Raw genomic sequence first — 16,887 nt, 5'->3', positions numbered from 1 at the left:
AAAGCAACAAGAAATTGAGTGATGGCATTTTTCTTATTTGGGTCACCAACTTATTTGCGTAATTTTGGTAATTTTTTCTTAATACAAATGGTCCATAAGAAAATGAGAAATTCTAGAGATAACATGTTATTAAACAGTGCTTAGCCTAACGAGACTTATGGCACAGTATCTTAATTTTGATGCTCAGGTGGATAACAGATAAGGGGAACACCCTGATAATGCTGCGGCATCAAGAGGGACATTCCACGTACAGTACAGTGTTTATTTAGATGAGGTGAACCATAGAATTGATGAGGGGAAAAAGGTGGGTTGTGCACTGAAGCATCTATCCAGAGGCAAAAATGGAAAAGTATGCGAGTATAATGGCACCAACACTCTTATACAGTGTGAAGCATGGGTTGTGGATATTGCAGTGAGGAAGAGGCCAGAGGCAGTGGAGATGTCATGTCTGAGGGCAATATGTAGTGTAAATCTTTTGCAGAGAATTTGTCATATGGAGAATAGGAGGAGGTGCAAAGTTACTAAAAGTATTATCCAGAGGGCTGAGGTGATGGTATTGAGATAGTTTAGACATTTAGAGAGGATGGAGCAAAACAGGATGACTTGGAGGGTGTATAAATCTGTGTTGGAAGGAAGGCAGGGTAGGGGTCATCCTAGGACTGGTTGGATGGAGGGGGTAAAGGTTTTGTATGGGAGGAGTTTGGACATCCAGCAGGCTCGTGCAAGCATGTTAGAACAGAGTGAAGACAATTGGTTTTTATAAGTTTATCTGATGTTGGAGTGTGAGCAAGGTAACATTTACCAAGGTATTCAGGAAAACTGGTTAGCCAGACCTAAGTCCTGGAGGTGGGAAGTACAGTGCCTACACTATGAAGAATGGGTGGAGATATTTTGCAGTTCCAAGGGGCATCTGAACATGCCTCTGCAAGACAATGATAGAGCAAGTGATGTTCAAGGTGTTTCTTCTTTTTTGAGTCACCTTACCTCGGTAGAAGACCAGTGTGTTAAAAAATCTAATTTTAAACTTGTAAAATAGTTTTATATAATGAATTATCTAGAAGTGAACATAGGATAACCTAATAAAGCCAAACAATGTGACTTCTTTTCATTGGTTGGGGTCCTTGTACAATAAAGTTATACATACATGCTGCATTAATGTGTGTTCAAGATGAATGAGGTGGTAGAATGCATGTGATCTGCTGTGAAATACAGCAAGGTGTTAGTATAATAATATGGGGTATATAGTTGAAAGTAGATCATGGAGCTGGGATACTGATTATTATAATCAAAGAAAGTGCTAAACTGACGAAGGTCATACAGCGCTGGGATGCTGAGCTGGTGTAAATTGATACTGGGAGGGGAGGGGAAGAAGTAATACAATCTATACTATTTTACTCAGGAAGTGTCTTCAAGAATACTAGTGATACATCATAAACACTTGGATTATACAGTGGAACCTCAAAAATCGAACGTATCACATATCGAACGTTTCGAAAATAGGACCATTTTTTCAGACAAACTGTGTCCCTATTATCGAATGCGCCCCTATTTTCGGACCGCCGGGTATGGGACCTGTCTACCTGCCCGCTCTGTCCGCGTCCCCGCGCAGGCACCGTGAGCAGTCTAGCTTTGTTTATGGTTGAGTGAACACTAACCTGCACTCTCATTCGCGCATTTTACGATTATTTCGTTGTGTTTAATGCTTGTGGGACTGTGAAATAAGCTACCATGGGCCCAAAGAAACTTGCTAGTGGTACCCCTGTGGTAAAGAAAGTGAGAAACACCATAGATGTGAAGAAGGAAATAATACAGAAGCATGAGAGTGGTGTGAAACTTGTTGAGCTTGCCAGGATGTATGGGAAAAACAAGTCGACCATCGGTTCTATCCTGTCAAAGAAAGAACAAATCAAGGAAGCTGATGTTGCGAAAGGTGTTAATATAGTGAGTGGATGAGGTGCCTTCTTCAAAGATTAAGGAGATTTGTGCCAAGTGGAATGATGTCCAAATGATTGTGCAGAAGTACCACCCTGAGCAAGCTGAAACAAGCCATCTTTGCAACAAGTTCAGTGACAGAACCATGTCCCATTTTAGGGAAATGTTAAAGAGGTGCCAGAAACAGAGGACTGTGGACAGTTATTTTGTGAGACGGGGGTCCAGTGACTCTCAAGCTGGTCCTAGTGGCATTAAAAGACAGAGAAGGGAAGTAACCCCAGAGAGGGCTTTACCTGAAGTCCTCATGGAGGGGGATTCTCCTTCCAAAAACTAACCCCAACTCCCTCTCTCCTCCTCCCTATCTTCCAGATGCCATCACCAATCTTCAATAAAGGTAAGTAAAAATGTTATTTTATATGTATTACTATACATAATTAAAAACTATAGTATTTGTTGTATGTAAAACTGTAATTAATCTCAATAAAATGTATTTTTTGTGTGAATATTTTTGAGTTTCTGGAACGGATTAATTGTATTTCCATTATTTCTTATGGGAAATATTGCTTCGAATTTCAGACTTTTTGAATTTAGAACTAGCTCCTGGAACGGATTAAGTTCGATTTTTGAGGTTCCACTGTATTTTTATATCTTTCCCTATAGTCAAAATGCTTATGCATTTCCCTGTAGTCAAAATAATTATGCATTTCCTTGTAGTCAAAATGCTTATGCATTTTGACTACAGGGAAAAACCTTATGTAAAATTCTGCTAAGCTTATATAGTTTTAACTATTCAGCTTCAAATTTAAATATTAGCATGCATTTTCTAATCAGGAATACTAATTAATTATTCTAATCTCAACCATATACCAACTACTGGTGTTACATTAATGCATATAAATTGCTTTGTCAATAGGTGCTAAACCCAACACTTACCTTTCAACTAGATGCTACAGACACAAACCACAGATGCAATCATTATGAAAAAATTAAACTACCAAACTGAAGCATCTGTCATGCAAGAGATGTGCCCAAAGTTTAAAAGAACAAACAAAACACACCTGACATCTCTTGGAAATGTTCGGTAAACAAGCCAGAGAGTATGGGAGCCTCCAAGACTTAAGTAGAGAGTCAGTGCACAAGCAGTTATCACGTAAGCATCGAAGTTAGTGGAGTAGCAGAGGGTGATAGCCACAGCTACAGCCACTACTGAGGACCACATGATTTACACACTTGGAACCAACTCAGCTGCTACTAAAATCTGGCAATGACACTGGGTCCTCACTCTGCAAGAAAGACAGACTACTGGTAATGCATCCATTTTGCATATTAAGAGCTTTCTCTGTAAATAAATTTATTTATTTATTTATATTTATATATTTATATTTATGCAATAAGATCACAGTAAACAGGTGATATCAGAATATGCAAAACAACTTAATAAACTTAAATAACATTTAGTTTTACAGTTAAGGATATTCTGTTATGCGTATGGCAAAATACATAACCTAACAAAACCTATCTAACCCAACCTAAAATAACATAATGTAACCTAACCTTACTCTGCCAAATGTAGGTATTTGTCATTGCTTACATTCAGGCACGTGATGCAACTCAATACTATATGCTGATCAATTTAAAGTGCAAAAATAGTATTAATTGTGACTGCACAACACATCTAACCCAATCAACGCTCCATATGTACCAGTACCAATGGTAGAGTAAGGTTAAGCTACATTAGGTTATGTTGGTTTTGGCCAGTTTCGACAGATTGGTAACTTTTTTCATAATTTCCACAATAAAATATCTCAAATGTACGCCAACTTAATATTGTACAATTCAAACTACTGTATAATTAATTACCTAAGCCCCCCCCCCCAGGAGCAGTTGTCTACTGAAATGTTCCTAGTTCATTAAAAACAACACCTGATTAAGGTTTATTTAGGCACAGGTGCATTTATTATTATAATCAAGAGGCACAGGTGTAGATAAGAAGAAATTATCAGTGTAAATTACCTAAGATAACCCCCAAAAAAAGTCAAGTGACTTATTTTCAATGGGGTCCTTGATATCTATCAAAGGATCCGGGTTGGATCTCATGCTGGGTGATACGAGAAAGTCTCTTTGCATCTGCTGGTCCTGTTATCGCAGCAGTAAACTGGTACCCAGTTTATTCCGCTCTTATGGATGCACCTATGGATCCTAACGGAAATACGCCACATTTCTTTTATTTTTTTTTGTCTCAAAAGTCATCAACCCTACGGGGTCAGTAATCCGAAATTATTCTTCACATTTATTGGTAATGCATCTAGTTAAAAAAAGGTGAACAAATAATTATATAAATTCATTCACCTGTTTCAAATTGGATCTTAGAGTCCAGGCTTACGGTTTCTTAGCAAAAACACTAAAAGGGCATTAGACAATTAACATTCCGGAAACTGGGTTAACTGCAGACACTTATAAGCTAATTACATGGTTAACAACCACAAATCACCGACCACAGACATTCACCTCATCACAACGCATATATGAGACTTACACAAGGTAAGTGTCCACACACAAGTTAGAGGTTTAAGTCAAAAATCGATGAGGAGAGGCAGCATGGAGCTCACCTGGACGAGCTGCTGTGGCTGACTACACGTAAACAACAACTGTAACAAAAGCGCATCTCACGCTACTCTGGCTTGTGATTTATCCCGTTAGTAATGATAGGGAGAGAGTAAGGGGGTGATCCCCCAGGGAGGGAACACCCCTTAAACTAGCTTATCAATGTCCATCCATCCTCCCACCCCTACCCCCCCTCTAGCCATTGGCGAGGTTATCTCCACATGGTCACATACATATAATTGGCCAGCCCTAACATGATTGGCGTTACTCTACGTCTTGATAATAGAAAGTGACCATTATTTTGAAGCTATAGAAACTTTTTTTCAGTTTTTTTTTAACAGAGCCTTTTCCCACGCACGGTACTTAATGGAAAATAAAGCATATTCACCATTGCTTGCAACCTGGTAACCTACTCAGAGATACGTGGACACCACATTTTAATTGATCCACTGAATCACAACATCCCCACTTGTCTTTCAAAATGCTACCCCTGTATTTTCCTCCTCTAGAACTCAAATCCAACTAGCCATATCCCTTAACTCCCTTCATGGACATTATCTGGAGTTTACCTGGAGCCATATTCATATAAAATCTCTAGAACTATTTATTTATACTTTTTCTCTTATGCCAACTCTAAGGGAAAAACAACATCCAGTATTGGTTCCCTGCTTAGGCGGGATGGGACATACACAGATGATAGCTAAGACATGAGTGAGATACTGAAGTCCCAATATGACTCAGTGCTCAGAGAGCCACTGCCCACTCAAAGAGTCGACAATCCAAATGAATTCTTTATGAACGAAACCCAAAATTTGGTCATCCCAAAAATCTCGGATATTATTCTAACTCAACAAGACTTTGAAGAGGCAATTAATGGACTCTGCCCCAGGCCCAGACTCGTGGAACTACCTGTTCATCAAGAATTGCAAGAAGCCCTTATCGCGTGCCTTCAGCATTTTATGGAGAGGGAGCATGGACACAGGGGTTATCCCACACACACTAAAAACAACAGACATAGCCCCACTCCACAAAGGTGGCAGTAAAGCAAATGCAAAGAACTACAGACCGATAGCACTAACATCCCATATCATAAAAATCTTTGAGAGGGTTCTAAGAAGCAAGATAGCCAATCACCTAGACCTAGATACTCATCAGTTACACATCCCAGGGCAACACGGGTTTAGAGCAGGTCTCTACTGCCTGTTCTAGCTACTGGACCACTATGACAAGGTCCTGGATGCCACAGAGGATAAACAAAATACAGATGTATACACAGACTTTGCAAAAGCTTTCGACAAGTGTGACCATGTTGGAGAGAAGCCGCCCAGCCGCCGTGGAGAGAAGACGTTGTCGTTCCTGCTCTTCAGTTATCCTGAGTAATTCTCGAGCTGAGCAACTCTGAACACTGTTACTCGATATTTTTCATGGGTTATCCTGAGTAGTTCTTCACCAGAGCTGAGAGGAAACTTGCTTGCAGTCACTTCGAGCCCCATCCCATCAAGAGGGTAAGGCGGCGACTTGCTTGCTTGTTCACCCCTCTCTTCCCCATCCCCCCATCCTTCCCCATCTTCCCCTCACCCAGACATCTACACTGGCCCACACACTAACACACTACATACACTGCTATCCTTCTGACTTTCCTATCTTCTTCTTTTTCGGCAACTTCGCTTTGGCGAGTTAACACACGGCACTTTGACCATCCGGTAGCCCGTGTGGTTTTTTAAAATCCGGCCGATCTTTGCCTTGGGCCCTTTCCCCCTCACCACTCGAGGATAGGCTATCTTAGGGGCTGACCTTCATAAGTCAGCTGAAATAGGTTGTTAGACTAACACTAAGGAAAAACCCTTTTTGTCAAAGCAACTTATGTGCCAGATGTACCTTCCTGGACATCATGGCGCGAATAAGAGTAAGATTACGTGTGGATGGTAACCTAAAGACGAAGAAAGAAATTCTAGCATGTATCTGCTCGAATTCAACTGTTGCTCCAGTGGATGTTTTTACAACCCCCGCTGGGGTAGTACTTCTCCTCTTTTCTGAAGAAGAGTTACTTCAACTACTAAAGCAGGAGGTCCTGGACAAATTGACGACTTTTGGAATCCACCCAATTGCACCTGAAAGCTATCAAGCTCAGCGAACTGTGTTTGTTTCCAGAATCAACAGCATCATGAGAGATAGCACAGTGCAGGAAATTGTTGAGGACTTTAATACAGATAATTCTGAATTTCATGCTGTCCAAGCACATAAATTCTCCAAACCTGGCAACAACCAGGTAACATTAAAGTTAATACTTGTGACACCTGAAGAGGCCAAACTTGTGTGTCAAAATAGCTTCCAATGTTTTGGCACCAGATGTACACCTGACCAAATCTCTCTTGAACGATTTGTCAGTGTTACACAATGTTTTAAATGTTATGCCTTTGGTCATACCATCAACAAATGCAGTACTCAAGCGCAGATTTGCAGCATTTGCTCTGGCCAACATTCTTATAGAGATTGTAATAATAAAAATACGCCCAAGTGTGTCCTCTGCAATGGAAAACACCATGCTGTTTCTGCTCTCTGTCCTAAGAGGAAAAAGGAAATACAGAAAATTCTAGAAGCTAAGAAACTGTCCACTTCTAAGAAGACCAATCCCCAGGCACCTCCAACAATGTCCCAAACTTCCTTCCCAGTTTTGCCTGGATCTAGTGGGACTCCTCAGGTCTCTACTACTGGTTCCAATGTTTGGAATTCTGCCCCTCTTGGAGTGCCCCAATCTAACCCTCACCTACAACATACACAAACGCAACAACAAGGTTCAACCTCACCTCCCATGTCTCAGGTATCCTCAGCATATGACGAGAGCGCAACTAATGTATATAATGGCCAAAGACATTGCAGGTGGGGACATTCAACTCTGCTCAAAAGTTTTAAATGATTTGTTAATGGCTAATGGGATCACTCCCATTACTATCCCAGATAATGTTAAGGAGATTATGGCCCAGCCTTCTCATAACAAGAAGTATGTTCCCTACACTACTTCTACAAACAAGTCTAATTCATCCCTTGTCCAGGGATCACCCACCTCGCATAAGCAAGTTGTCAACTCCCCTCAACCCGATGAGTCAATACCTGACCCTAACGATGCCCCAGAGATTGGTGCTTACTCTTCCGTTATTGCAGCTGATCCTGATGAACAGGAACTTTCCCAAGGTAATTCACCTGTCCTACCAAATTTCCCCTTGGAGCCTCCAGTCTCCCATTAACTCTCACGAGCCTCTGCGTCCTGAAACTGGGAATATCACACCTCAGTTTTCTGAAGATGACTCTAATGATTCTGTTAATATTACCAACTCTAGTGAAGATGGTGACACTTTCAATACGCAAGCAACTACTCAGAACTTAAGACACATGTGCAACATCTGGGTATCTTTATTGTAGACGTTTCGCCATCCAGTGGCTTTATCAATACAAATTCTAGGACATAGCTTGAAGACAGTAGGAATATATACAGAAGATGAGGTAATCAGTCCCTCAAACTTGGAGTAGGTGCGAAGAGCACAGAAGTCGTGGAGATTCTGAATCCGTGTCTTCCTTTGCGGATGACACCCGGATCACCATGGCAGTGACCTCCATTGAAGACACCGCGAGACTCCAAGTGGACATCAACCAAATCTTTGAATGGGCCACTCAAAAACAACATGAAGTTCAACGAGGAGAAATTTCAACTATTCAGATATGGAAAACTTGAAGAAATTAAAAATGTATCAGGGTACACCACAAATTCTAACCATACAATAGAGCGAAAAAGTAATGTGAAGGACCTGGGAGTGATAATATCAGAGGATCTCGCCTTCAAAGACCACAACAGTCTGCCTCATCCGCTAGGAAAATGGAATGGATAATGAGAACCTTCAAAACTAGGGACGCAAAGCCCATGATGATTTTCTTCAAATCGCTTGTGCTCTCTAGGCTGGAATACTGCTGTACACTAACGGCCCTCTTCAAGGCTGGAGTTTACTTGGAGACAGTTCCGGGGGTCAACGCCCCTGCGGCCCGGTCTGTGACCAGGCCTCCTGGTGGATCAGAGCCTGATCAACCAGGCTGTTACTGCTGGCTGCACGCAATTCAACGTACGAGCCACAGCCCAGCTGGTCAGGTACCGACTTTAGGTGCTTGTCCAGTGCCTGCTTGAAGACAGCCAGGGGTCTATTGGTAATCCCCCTTATGTATGCTGGGAGGCAGTTGAACAGTCTCGGGCCCCTGACACTTATTGTATTGTCTCTTAACGTGCTAGTGATACCCCTGCTTTTCATTGGGGGGATGTTGCATCGTCTGCCGAGTCTTTTGCTTTCGTTGTGAGTGATTTTCGTGTGCAAGTTCGGTACTAGTCCCCCTAGGATTTTCCAGGTGTATATAATCATGTATCTCTCCCGCCTGCATTCCAGGGAGTACAGGTTCAGGAACTTCAAGTGCTCCCAGTAACTGAGGTGTTTTATCTCTGTTATGCGCGCCGTGAAGGTTCTCTGTATATTTTCTAGGTCAGCAGTTTCACCTGCCTTGAAAGGTGCTGTTCGTGCAGCAATATTCCAGCCTAGATAGAACAAGCGACCTGAAGAGTGTCATCATGGGCTTGGCATCCCTAGTTTTGAAGGTTCTCATTATCCATCCTGTCATTTTTCTAGCAGATGCGATTGATACAATGTTATGGTCTTTGAACTTGACTCAAGAAATCGTAATGACACGATTGCAAATAAACCACACCCCCGGCCGGGATTGAACCCGCGGTCATAGAGTCTCAAAACTCCAGCCCGTCGCGTTAGCCACTAGACCAGCTAGCCACAATAAGATTCATCCAACTAGGTATATTTCTACACCATAGGAAAGTTAGCACAGGCACCTCTGTGACCACAAATGCAAGTTTTTACAGACGAATCTCCAGCTAGCGTGTTGACGGCAGTGAAGGGACTTGAGCTAGAGTTCGTCACGGCCACGCTAGCTGGAGATTCGTCTGTAAAAACTTGCATTTGTGGTCACAGAGGTGCCTGTGCTAACTTTCCTATGGTGTAGAAATATACCTAGTTGGATGAATCTTATTGTGGCTAGCTGGTCTAGTGGCTAACGCGACGGGCTGGAGTTTTGAGACTCTATGACCGCGGGTTCAATCCCGGCCGGGGGTGTGGTTTATGGTCTTTGAAGGTGAGATCCTCCGATATGATCACTCCCAGGTCTTTGACGTTGGTTTTTCGCTCTATTTTGTGGCCGGAATTTGTTTTGTACTCTGATGAAGTTTTAATTTACTCATATGGTAAACATGAGGAAATTAAAACTTCATCAGAGTACAAAACAAATTCCGGCCACAAAATAGAGCGAAAAACCAACGTCAAAGACCTGGGAGTGATCATGTCGGAGGATCTCACCTTCAAGGACCATAACATTGTATCAATCGCATCTGCTAGAAAAATGACAGGATGGGTAATAAGAACCTTCAAAACTATGGATGCCAAGCCCATGATGACACTCTTCAGGTCGCTTGTTCTATCTAGGCTGAAATATTGCTGCACTCTAACAGCACCTTTCAAGGCAGGTGAAATTGCTGACCTAGAAAATGTACAGAGAACCTTCACAGCACATAACGGAGATAAAACACCTCAGTTACTGGAAGTGCTTGAAGTTCCTGAACCTGTACTCCCTGGAACGCAGGCGGGAGAGATACATGATTATATACACCTGGAAAATCCTAGAGGGACTAGGGGCGGCATTGCAGACCTGGAGAGTGTACAAAGAACTTTCACGGCACACATAAGTGCGATAAGGCACCTAAACTACTGGGAACGGTTGAAGGTCCTTGATCTGTATTCCCTCGAACGCAGGCGAGAGAGATACATGATAATATACACTTGGAAGGTCCTGGAGGGATTGGTACTAAACCTGCACACGAAAATCGCTCCATATGAAAGCAAAAGATTCGGCAGGAGATGCAACATTTCCCTGATGAAAAGCAGGGGTGCCACGAGTACACTGAGAGATAACACAATAAGTGTCCGGGGCCCAAGACTGTTCAGTTGCCTCCCAGCATACACAAGGGGGGTTACCAATAGACCCCTGGCTGTCTTCAAGAAAGCACTGGACAGGCACCTAAAGTCAGTACCCGACTAACCGGGCTGTGGTTTGTACGTCAGCTTGCGTGTGACCAGCAGTAACTGCCTGTGTAAAAATTTGTCTGGACTGCTGTAGTGATACTGCTCCTGTGGGGAGCAGCAACAGGATAATACTGCACCACCTCTCTGGGCCCTTAACAACAACAACAGTTTGGTGTGTGTCATGGGCGCGAACACATGGTGTGTGATTCTCTTCTTTTACATCAATATATTAGTGATGCAGATTACATGGTGAGTTTAAATATGTGGCCTGTAGTTATAACTTTTCTCTTGACATATGCAAGACATCACCATCCCTGTAGAAGCAGTTATTAGATTTACTAGTCATTATATTTTGTTGTTGCAGAAGTACTATGAAGATTCTATGTTTACCTGGACCTGGAGAGAGTTTCGGGGGTCAACGCCCCCGCGGCCTGGTCTGTGACCAGGCCTCCTGGTGGATCAGCGCCTGATCAACCAGGCTGTTGCTGCTGGCTGCACGCAAACCAACGTACGAGCCACAGCCCGGCTGATCAGGAACTGACTTTAGGTGCTTGTCCAGTGCCAGCTTGAAGACTGCCAGGGGTCTGTTGGTAATCCCCCTTATGTGTGCTGGGAGGCAGTTGAACAGTCTCGGGCCCCTGACACTTATTGTATGGTCTCTTAACGTGCTAGTGACACCCCTGCTTTTCATTGGGGGGATGGTGCATCGTCTGCCAAGTCTTTTGCTTTCGTAATGAGTGATTTTCGTGTGCAAGTTCGGTACTAGTCCCTCTAGGATTTTCAATAAAGCCTAGAGATAAGGCCTATGTTTCTATCACAACAATTTATTGAACATAGAATCCTGGGCTACCTGGTGGTGATCCTGCGCTAGACTACATCACAACATGGAGCGTTTACTGAAACCTGAGAGGCTAGACTGTGACCCCAGCTTATCAACGGCTGCTCAGGAATGGAAGCACTGGTTTAAGACTTTCGAAAACTTCTTGGGAGCCCTTCATAAAAAAGATCTAGATAAACTAAGTCTGCTTATCAATTTTGTGTCACCTAAGATATATGAGGCTATTTCTGAGTGTAATACCTATGAAGATGCTATCAAAACCCTCAAGTCTCAGTATATTAAACCTACAAATGAAATCTTTGCACGCTATCGCCTTGCAACTCGCCGCCAGCAGACTGATGAATCCTTAGAGGAATACCTTCAAGCACTGAAAATTTTAGGTAAGGACTGTCACTTCCAAGCAGTGACAGCTGCTCAGTATTGTGAAGAGTCAATCAGGGATGCGTTTATCAGTGGCCTGCAATCACTAATAATAAGGCAGCGTTTATTGGAGAATAAAACTCTCGACTTAGCCACTGCCTTCGACCAGGCAAGAGCTCTAGATTCAGCCCAGAAGAATTCTGAAGTATACAGTACCACTCAACCTTCTCGAGTTGTAAGTGCTGCAATTCCTGACCAAGACTCTTGCAATGAAGTTACTGTGGAACCTGCCTCAGTGACAGCAGCAGGTACGGTGTGTTTCTTTTGTGGTTTTTCAAGACATCCACATCCAAAGTGTCCTGCTCGTGAAGCAATGTGCCATAAATGCCACAAGAAAGGTCACTTTGCTAAAGTATGTCATGCTAATGCATCAACAAGAGCTAGTGCCTCCACACATTCCAGTGATCATGCGACTCTAGCAACAGTGACTTCTGCAGCTACTCCAAATTCACTGTCAAAGGCAGTTGTGAAAGTATTCATCAAAGGAACAGAAGTAGATGGTCTTATTGATAGTGGCAGCTCAGAGAGTTTCATCAACCTTGACTTAGTTAAACGCCACTCCTTGACTGTACATCACTCATCAGGTACCGTTTCCATGGCATCAACATCTCTCTCTATTCAGACCTTAGGGTTTTGTAAGGTAAATCTCAGAGTTAATGGAAAGGATTATCAAGATGTACATTTAGCTATTCTGCCACAACTGTGCTCTGATGTTATCCTTGGTCAGGACTTTCAGAAGCTGCATGGTAGTGTCACCTTAACATATGGAGGTGAACTACCTCCTCTTGTTGTCTGTGGACTTAGCACTTTAAGGGTAGACCCACCAAAGCTCTTTGCAAATCTTACCGCGGATTGCCATCCTATATCAGCTAAGTCACGCCGCTATTCTTATGAGGATCGGATGTTCATTGAGAAGGAAACTCAGAGGCTGCTGAAGGAGGGTATTATAGAACCGAGTAATTCCCCTTGGCGTGCACAGGTTGTTGTTGTTAAGGATGATTAAAGGAAACGGAGACTGGCTATCGATTACTCTGAGACAATCAACAAATTTACGCTTCTTGATGGGTACCCTCTACCTCGAATTGATGATACAGTGAACAAAATTGCTCAGTACTTTGTGTTTAGCACAATTGATCTACATAGTGCCTATCATCAAGTCCCTATAAGGAATGAGGATAACCCATACACAGCGTTTCAGGCTAGTGATGGCCTGTATCAGTTTACCAGAGTCCCTTTTGGAGTCACCAATGGGGTAGCCTGCTTCCAACGAATTATGGATTCACTCATTCAGGAAGAGCAACTCATGGGAACTTATGCGTATTTAGATAATGTTACCATTTGTGGCAAGACCCAGGAGGAACATGATGCAAACCTTGATAAGTTTTTGGAAGCCGCCAAGAAGAAAAGTATCAGTTACAATGAGGAAAAGTGCACTTTTTCAACTAAAAGGCTTAGCATCCTTGGTTATGTAGTGGAAGGAGGTTCAATATTCCCAGACCCTGAACGACTACGACCTCTACGGGAACTTCCAATGCCTCAAGACAAAAAGTCACTCCGAAGAACTCTTGGTCTCTTTGCTTATTACTCACAATGGATCTACAACTATTCAAGTAAAGTCCGCCCATTGAGTGCTACCACATTTCCTGTGACAAAGGAAGCAGAAGCCGCTTTCCATACTCTTAAACAGGACATTGAAAACTCAGTAGTTCAAGCCATTGATGAGTCCCTACCATTCGAAGTGGAAACGGATGCATCTGACATTGCCATTGCTGCAGTCTTATCTCAAGCAGGACGACCAGTAGCCTTCTTTTCGAGAACTTTTCAAGGATCAGAGAAGTGTTATGCTGCTGTAGAAAAGGAAGCTCAGGCCATAATAGAAGCAGTTCGCCACTGGAGGCATTATTTAACTGGTAGACATTTCACCATAAGGACTGACCAACGGTCCGTGATGTATATGTTCGACAAGAAGCACAAAAGTAGGATAAAGAATGACAGGCTGGAGGATGGAACTATCGTGTTATGACTTTGATATTCTGTACCGACCGGGTCAAGAGAACATCTCACCTGATGCATTCTCTAGGTCCCACTGTGGAGCAGTATGTCATGATTTGCAATCACTCTCAGCGCTCCACAAGGCTTTGTGTCACCCAGGAGTTACACGCCTGTACCATTTTGTCAAATCAAAGAACATGCCCTACTCAGTGGAAGATGTGCGACAAATGATCAGAGCATGCAGAGTATGTGCAGAGTGCAGCGTAGGGAGACTGGTCAGAGAAATAGCAAGCATCGAACTTAAGCTAAAAGAATCCTTTAGGAGTCAGGAATCGCGGGAAGAACTAAAAGCCATAAATGAAATCGAAAGAAACCCAAAGTATTTCTTCTCCTATGCCAAATCAAAATCGAGAACAACGTCCAGTATTGGGCCCCTATTTAAACAAGATGGGTCCTACACAGATGACAGCAAGGAAATGAGTGAGCTACTCAAGTCCCAATATGACTTAGTTTTTAGCAAGCCGCTAACCAGACTGAGAGTCGAAGATCAAAATGAAATTTTATGAGAGAGCCACAAAATTTGATTAACACAAGCCTATCCGATGTTATCCTGACGCCAAATGACTTCGAACAGGCGATAAATGACATGCCCATGCACTCTGCCCCAGGGCCAGACTCATGGAACTCTGTGTTCATCAAGAACTGCAAGAAGCCCCTATCACGAGCCTTTTCAATCCTATGGAGAGGGAGCATGGACACGGGGGTCGTCCCACAGTTACTAAAAACAACAGACATAGCCCCACTCCACAAAGGGGGCAGTAAAGCAACAGCAAAGAACTACAGACCAATAGCACTAACATCCCATATCATAAAAATCTTTGAAAGGGTCCTAAGAAGCAAGATCACCACCCATCTAGAAACCCATCAGTTACACAACCCAGGGCAACATGGGTTTAGAACAGGTCGCTCCTGTCTGTCTCAACTATTGGATCACTACGACAAGGTCCTAAATGCACTAGAAGACAAAAAGAATGCAGATGTAATATATACAGACTTTGCAAAAGCCTTCGACAAGTATGACCATGGCGTAATAGCGCACAAAATGCGTGCTAAAGGAATAACAGGAAAAGTCGGTCGATGGATCTATAATTTCCTCACTAACAGAACACAGAGAGTAGTCGTCAACAGAGTAAAGTCCGAGGCAGCTACGGTGAAAAGCTCTGTTCCACAAGACACAGTACTCGCTCCCATCTTGTTCCTCATCCTCATATCCGACATAGACAAGGATGTCAGCCACAGCACCGTGTCTTCCTTTGCAGATGACACCCGAATCTGCATGACAGTGTCTTCCATTGCAGACACTGCAAGGCTCCAGGCGGACATCAACCAAATCTTTCAGTGGGCTGCAGAAAACAATATGAAGTTCAACGATGAGAAATTTCAATTACTCAGATATGGTAAACACGAAGAAATTAAATCTTCATCAGAGTACAAAACAAATTCTGGCCACAAAATAGAGCGAAACACCAACGTCAAAGACCTGGGAGTGATCATGTCGGAGGATCTCACCTTCAAGGACCATAACATTGTATCAATCGCATCTGCTAGAAAAATGACAGGATGGATAATGAGAACCTTCAAAACTAGGGAGGCCAAGCCCATGATGACACTCTTCAGGTCACTTGTTCTATCTAGGCTGGAATATTGCTGCACACTAACAGCACCTTTCAAGGCAGGTGAAATTGCCGACCTAGAAAATGTACAGAGAACTTTCACGGCGCACATAACGGAGATAAAGCACCTCAATTACTGGGAGCGCTTGAGGTTCCTAAACCTGTATTCCCTGGAACGCAGGAGGGAGAGATACATGAGTATATACACCTGGAAAATCCTAGAGGGACTAGCACCGAACTTGCACACGAAAATCACTCACTACGAAAGCAAAAGACTTGGCAGACGATGCACCATCCCCCCAATGAAAAGCAGGGGTGTCACTAGCACGTTAAGAGACCATACAATAAGTGTCAGGGGCCCGAGACTGTTCAACTGCCTCCCAGCATACATAAGGGGGATTACCAACAGACCCCTGGCAGTCTTCAAGCTGGCACTGGACAAGCACCTAAAGTCAGTTCCTGATCAGCCGGGCTGTGGCTCGTACGTTGGTTTGCGTGCAGTCAGCAGCAACAGCCTGGTTGATCAGGCTCTGATCCACCAGGAGGCCTGGTCACAGACCGGGCCGCGGGGGCGTTGACCCCCGGAACTCTCTCCAGGTAAACTCCAGGTATCCGTCCATTTCCCTCTTGATGACAGCCAGGGGTCTTTTGGTAATTCCCCTTATGTATGATGGGAGGCTGCTAAACAGTCTTGGGTTTCAGTTATTTGTTTTCTTAGTGTATTCATGGGACCCATAATTTTCATTGGGGGTGTGTTGCACCGTCTGCCTAGTCATTTGCTTTTGTAGGGAGTGTTTACACTTATGCAATATATGGGAATCTTTATTGAAGAAACGTTTTGCCACACAGTAGCTTCATCAGTCCAATACAAAGCAGAAAGGTGTAAGGAGAGGAGGAGTTTGAGGTAATCAGTCCCTCAGCCTGGAGTCGATGTGTTCAGTCCATCAATCTTGTAGAATGTACAGCATAGGGCCGTAGACGTGGCTTATATACTGTAGTCAGGTGAGGCGAAGCAGGAGGAGGCCGGGTCACAGTGGAACCTTCCACTAGTCTAAGTAGGTCTTCGTCCAAAGGTTGGACATGCGTTGAAGAATTCTTTGTATCAAGATCCCATGATGCTGCAGTGTCTGACAGATGTGATAAATGGCTTAAAAAACCGACAAGTTGAAGATTGAGACACTTATGAAACATATGGCTTATATCCGACTGGAGATTGACTGTATCCTCAATGGATGGCACTCGTGCAAATTCTAGTATCGTCTGCAAAAGAAGACATGGTTTTATGGTTTACATTTCTCTATATCTG

General features: G+C 43.2%; 1 protein-coding gene across 4 annotated transcripts in view; it reads right to left on the bottom strand.

The window, feature by feature from the left end:
• The window catches only part of LOC128684512 (long-chain fatty acid transport protein 4), a 197,246-nt gene extending 192,559 nt beyond the window's left edge, over window positions 1-4,687 (bottom strand). For 3 of the 4 annotated variants that reach the window (XM_053770733.2, XM_053770735.2, XM_053770734.2), the window contains exons 1-2: window positions 4,542-4,687; window positions 2,991-3,215 (exon numbers count right to left, since the gene is read on the bottom strand). In XM_053770733.2, the coding sequence (XP_053626708.2) occupies window positions 2,991-3,151 (161 nt within the window). In that variant the 5' untranslated portion in view covers window positions 3,152-3,215; window positions 4,542-4,687. Of the gene's footprint in view, window positions 1-2,990; window positions 3,216-4,468 lie in introns of all 4 variants that reach the window. The other variant, XM_053770736.2, reaches the window with a different exon arrangement.
• Between the last annotated feature and the right edge of the window lie 12,200 nt (window positions 4,688-16,887).

This window comes from Cherax quadricarinatus, chromosome 4 (genome assembly GCF_038502225.1).
Source record: "Cherax quadricarinatus isolate ZL_2023a chromosome 4, ASM3850222v1, whole genome shotgun sequence".
NCBI classification, from domain to species: domain Eukaryota; kingdom Metazoa; phylum Arthropoda; class Malacostraca; order Decapoda; family Parastacidae; genus Cherax; species Cherax quadricarinatus.
Note: the sequence above shows the minus strand (reverse complement) of the source record. Positions and strands in the feature narration are given on the sequence as shown.